This window comes from Tachysurus vachellii, chromosome 15 (assembly GCF_030014155.1).
Source record: "Tachysurus vachellii isolate PV-2020 chromosome 15, HZAU_Pvac_v1, whole genome shotgun sequence".
Lineage (NCBI taxonomy): Eukaryota > Metazoa > Chordata > Actinopteri > Siluriformes > Bagridae > Tachysurus > Tachysurus vachellii.
The window spans coordinates 11,160,261-11,166,260 of NC_083474.1; the positions used below are offsets into that span (position 1 = coordinate 11,160,261).

At 34.5% G+C, this 6,000-nt stretch overlaps 1 protein-coding gene across 8 annotated transcripts in view; it reads right to left on the bottom strand.

Moving 5' to 3' along the window:
- The window catches only part of LOC132858262 (membrane-associated phosphatidylinositol transfer protein 3-like), a 53,375-nt gene extending 48,837 nt beyond the window's left edge, over window positions 1-4,538 (bottom strand). For all 8 annotated transcript variants that reach the window (XM_060888523.1, XM_060888521.1, XM_060888520.1 and 5 more), the window contains exons 1-2: window positions 4,427-4,538; window positions 1,205-1,300 (exon numbers count right to left, since the gene is read on the bottom strand). In XM_060888523.1, the coding sequence (XP_060744506.1) occupies window positions 1,205-1,300; window positions 4,427-4,451 (121 nt within the window). In that variant the 5' untranslated portion in view covers window positions 4,452-4,538. The remainder of the gene's footprint in view (window positions 1-1,204; window positions 1,301-4,426) is intronic.
- Between the last annotated feature and the right edge of the window lie 1,462 nt (window positions 4,539-6,000).

The window sequence follows — 6,000 nt, forward strand, 5'->3', positions numbered from 1 at the left end:
GACTTGCTCATTGGGGATAAATACACATACATACATACATACATACATACATACATACATACATACATACATACATACATACATACATACATACATACATACATACATACTGTGAACTATATATATATCTTGAATTTTTATTATATTAATTCTTTATACTTCTCCTTATGTTTACCTTCTGCTCTATGTTTATGTTCTGTAAAGCTGCTTTGAGACAATGTCCATTGTAAAAAGCGCTATACAATAAACTTGAATTGAATTGAATTGAATTGAATACAGTACCATGCAGAAATGTTCACCCGTATTGAACGTTTACACATTTTAGATTTGGCACAGTATATTTGCTCGTGACAATGTTAAAATATCAGGATAGAGACATATCCCAGAAGACCTCCAACTGTAATTGCAGCCTGTTGTTTGTAGTAAAGTACTAGCACTGATCGCAAGTATAAGTATTCAGCTGAGATTTCCCTAGCAACCTCAATAAAGGCTTTAAGCATTTACCACATAACCATTCAAGATTCGATTTTTTTTACCTCAGTAGGCCACATGGAAGGTATTTGACAGTTGCACTAAGCTATAGAAATGTTTCTGCAGTGTTAGTAGTTTACACATATCTGCTTCTGGAGCTGTTGAACAATTCTGCAGGTATTCTCATACAAACACTTACATAAAAAAGATGCTCTGTATGTTACCTGATGCAGCAGGTAGCACCTCTACAAATCTCCAAGGTCCCCAAGTCTGAGTATGTTTTATTACCTGTGTTTGCATGGTCTCGTATTGTTCATATGACTTTCCTCTCATCTCCTATAAACCTGCCATTAGGTGACTTTGGTAAATTGCCTTTAGTTGTGAATGAGTATGTGAATGTGTGTATACATTGTGCAATACATTCACCTCAGTTATCAATACTACCATTAAACACAGATGTTGATGCAGATTAGACAGCAGAGCAACACAACAGGAGTGGAGTATAATGCCGAATTTATTATATTAATGTCTATTTTAAGACGGAAGATTTCGAATATCTACAAGAACACAAAATAGTAGTTTGACCTGACTGACATTGACTATCTTTAAAATAATCCCATAGTTAAAACAGTACCAGCAATCTGACTGTGTGTCTAAGAACAGAAAAAGCACAAAGAGAAGGACAGGTTTGAGAAATGAATTCTGGTTCCAATGGAATAAAAGTGACACTAACCTGGAGCATCAAAAAACTCATCATCTGAGCTGTCCATGGACTCTTGGGTGATATGTTCATTCTGAAAGGTGAAAGCTATGCACTTGGATAAAGTTTCTGCAGAGAAAGATGTCAAAGAGACAGACAAAAACACTGTCACATTAATAATTACTGTATGATAAACTAGCCAGATAATAACAATAGATATATAAAGTTTTGCTAGATACATTCTATTTTTACTAGTCCTCAAGTAGTCCTCGAGTACTGACACAGCTAAAATATTGTGGTTAAAACCCTGTTATTCTGACATTACTTATTTTACATTTTTCCGTTATTATACATATAGCAAATGATCTAGCGTACTATCAATCTTAATAATAATAATAATAATAATAATAATAATAATAATAATAATAATAATAATAATAAAGAAAAAAGTCAAAACACAATTTCCCATATTCTGGCCATTGCAGGCATAATGTGTAAAGCTGAAACTCCAATTCTTGTACAGACCAGAAATATTAATGTTCTGAGTGTTAGAAGGGCAGAGGAAACTTGTGGCACTTTATTTAACAGCTTTATACATAAATTATATTATGCTCCCAATTAATAAATGTAAGTGAATGTAAATCACTGCTTTTTCTTAAAGGTGTATGTGTGTGTGTGTGTGTGTGTGTGTGTGTGTGTGTGTGTGTGTGTGTGTGTGTGTGTGCGCATGCGTGTGTGTGTATGTATGAGTCACTGTATCTCTACCTGTTATTATGATATATATGTATATTAATATTCATATCATAAGTGATCTTATAAACCACAGTTTATAAGAAATGTTTAAGGAAATCAGAGATATTTCTCAAAATGTTTATAAGGGTAAGATTCACAATTGATTATATACTGTGAAATGGAATGAAACATTTTTTTTTTTTATAACAGCACATATTTACTTGATTAAATTAAAGAAACAACAAATATTCCAAAGTTCCCTCAAACTATTCTGCAAAAATGTCTTTCTCCTAGGAGTTAGATTACAGTGAAATATAGAATGATAGATTAAAAGAATATATATATATATATATATATATATATATATATATATATATATATATATATATATATATATATATATATATATATATATTTCGAACAACATCCATAGACTAGACTGTTTGTCTCATTGTGAATCAAATTTATGCAGATTTAATTAGACAATGCTTTATTTGCATAAATACATGATTTGTTTTTTTTGTTTTTTGGGGGGTGGGGGTGGGGGGGGTTGATTAGTGGAGGAAGTGGGGTTGTGTTTCTTGCCTTAAGTGGTTCACAATCAATTTAGTGCTGGATGCAAAGATAATTCTCTGGAAAGCATTGTTGATTACTGTTCTACATTGAAGATTTCTAATAATCTCCAATTAAAGTTGCATATGTCAAACAAAAAGTGCAGCTACAGTAGTTTTTAAGAAATCTAAGTGGTATATTAACAGTTCCCAGTAGCCTTATGTCTGAACGTTATACACAGCAGCGTGAACTCAGTGAACTGACAGAACAAACCACAGGTCACGGTTTCAGTTAGAAAACATCTTTTCTGACCCATACTGATGTGCACTCACCCACATGTCCAAAGGCAACACATCCTTTTATGCAAGGCTGATACCTTAGTGCATTAAGACAAAAGCATGAGTGACAGAGAAAAGGCTCTGATTCAGAAATTGAGAATGTTAACATGTAAATGAAATGCAAGAAGCTTGTCTGATTCACCTCTTTCCCGCAATGCTACATTTTAAAAGATGCCACATTGCAAAGTTAAATGCCGCATTTTCTACACATTTGTTGTATTACCCACATACTACATTAGTTAGGGGAAAGATATAAGAGGAAATGAGCAAAGCACTGATAACAAAATTGAATAGCTACTTGCAGTTTATACATTTTTAGATAAACCACTGTACAAATGCAGCATATCAGTTAAGAGCAACTAAGTGTATCAGTAGCCAAGACAAAACACATGAGGTGTTATTAAAAATCATTACATCACTCTCTAGGCTACTTAAGACTAAATTCCATTTCCGCAACAAATCCTTTTAACTTTCATACCCTGTTAACGCAACAGAGTGTTTTCCGCCTTAGACATGAATGGTCCTAACTAACAAGGGGCATCCTCCCTAGACATTACCTGTAATAGTACCATAAGTAGTAGTACTTAACACTGTAATATGATGTGAAACTGAATGATTTGATAGGCTAGTTTGAATAACAACTCCCACTACAACATCTAGAGAAAATTTTAATCACTTAATTGTCCAAAAGTGTCAGTGCTGTGTGTTACATAAAGACGTTTAGCAAAGCACAGAAGCGGCTATTCTCTGCTCCGACTGTCCACAACAATCAAGCAGGTGAGCAAACATTGCAAACAATATTTATTATTTGGAGGAATAATATTGAATTTCTTCAGTTCGTTTTTAGTTCGTTTTCATGTTCATAATGTAAAAGACCTGGCTTCACACCTTTAGTCTTTAAATACGTGAGATCACTATGAATAAAATTTCCATAGAGTTCTGTTGTGACTGCAGTGTGCCAAGTATCCTTCATGGCAGTTTCTTCACTGGAATGCAACTCATGATATTCCTACTATGCACATCCAAATAGGAGCAGTTCCAAATTCAGTGTACTGCCAGATGACATGGCAAGTGTGTATCTCGAAATTTAAACGGCACGTGCGCGCATGCATTTGTAGCAGTGGGCAGCTGGCGTTATAGATGTCCGATCACAAGATAACAAGTAAGATTTACACCGTCATATGTAGGAAGAGAAGGTTAAACAAAAGTGAGAATACTGTATGGAAAAACACGCAGCCGCAGCAGAAAACACGCAGCAGAAGTCTGTGGTTGCACGACTTTAATTGAAATTCTTAAAAAACCTCAGACATTTGCCAAATTAAGTTTGAGAATCTTTTTTTGTATTGTTTTTTTTTTTTCTTTTCAAAAGTTTATATTTATTCGGTGTAGGATAAAAGTACTGACGGGTCCGTCTATTCACATCGTTGTGTTTTTTAGTGTAAGCAAATTAGACAAGTGAGTTAAATAAATACATGTAAAAATGTTTTGTTTTTTTTTTGTTTTTTTGGGTGCACGGACCGCGCACGCATTCCGCCAGTAACACAGTCAGTAACAGGCGCTCATTCTGTCACCTTTTAGAAATTACAACACTGACCCTTTCTTCAAGAAAACAGACTGTCAGACTGTCACTCACCTTTGCCTTTCCCCGGATTAGCCATTCCTCTCAGTGCAGCAGGGAGGCAGCTTCAGGATGTCCAGCGTTTTGTTGTCTGTAGGGAGTGAGAGTCATGAAGGGTTAAACCGGGTTTCTGTTGAAACACACACACAAGTTTTAGTAGGCGTACATGTTCAGACTTCACACAAACCCTCCCAGTGTGTGTACAGCGCCTGGTGTTTGCTTCAGCAAGCGTCTTGTCTTACTAATTTCCGTTCACTGTAACGCCTCGATAATTGACATTGAGTTTTCTCACTGTTCTCTCTGTGACATCAATTTGATATAATGATATAATTCATTATTATTACTGGTTTGGGGTGGAATCTGGGGACGAATGTTGAGAAATTTAAATGTGCAAAAACACGACTTAAGACTTCTATGTAACCTACATGTATCATGTACATGTATCTATGTAACCTACATGATTTCAATGCAGACATGTTTCCAATTTCACCATTTAAAAAAAAAGTACTTACAAAATCAGGACATCAAATGTAACTTATACCTTACCTTTTTAATGTGAGCCCAAGAAAGCTTTACAAACTTGTGTTCACACAGTGTGATTAAACTGGTTACACTGGTGGCATTAAATAGGCTTAGCTTCCTGTTTTCTACACTACCAGGTAGAAATTGCAATGAATTGTATTCCCAACAGGTATGATGACTGAATCTATTTTAAACATACAATCTGAGATCTATAGGAATTATCCATTGGGGTGAAATATGAGTTAACATATAATTAAGTCTATAGTAATGAGGGTTAGGGCATAGCTAGAAATTCATCTAAGCAAGTCATAGCTTTAAATAATACAAGACAATGTAAAGTCATGGTCCAGGTATGATTTGGTTCAGGTTTTCATGTTCAGACTGAGCTTGAGTTATTTAAAAAGTGATTTTCACCTCAATAGCCACTTTTAGAAAAGCAGTCAGATTTGCCTATCGTGACTTGTATGACAGACGGTCCAAATAATCAAAACAAAAAAAAAAACAAACGAGAAAGATTATAAAGGAAAGCATTTATGGAGGAAGTCCCCAGTGTCAACTCTTTGTAACAGACACAAGTTTAAAAAAAAATAAATAAAAAAAATAAAAAATAAACTGTTTCATTTAAGATTTTTACTCCAAGAAGGTCTTTTGGATAGAGGACTTTATGCTTTGTAGGGATCTCATTGAAACAAGTTGCAATGTAATTTGTTATTAGTATGTATTTGGTAGTATATTTTGTGCCAATGGCTTAAAGGCACCCAGATTCATTGTTTTTTGATGGGTTTTTTCCAGCTAATCGTTGCATTAGTTAAATGAATAAAAGTTATGATGGATGCTTGTGGTAGTTTCTTAAGACTGCAGGAAATGAATAACTGCAATATGAAAATAAATAACTGCACTACTGAAAAGTTCTCAGCTGGTTGTGGTCCAATCTGTCAATGAAATATAGTCCGAGAACTACTCTATTGGGTTCATTACGGATGGACTCGTTTTAACGCAACTGCTTGTAATATTTGCAGCAACAGCTGGAGCATAATCATATAATGATACACTGTCATGAAATCATA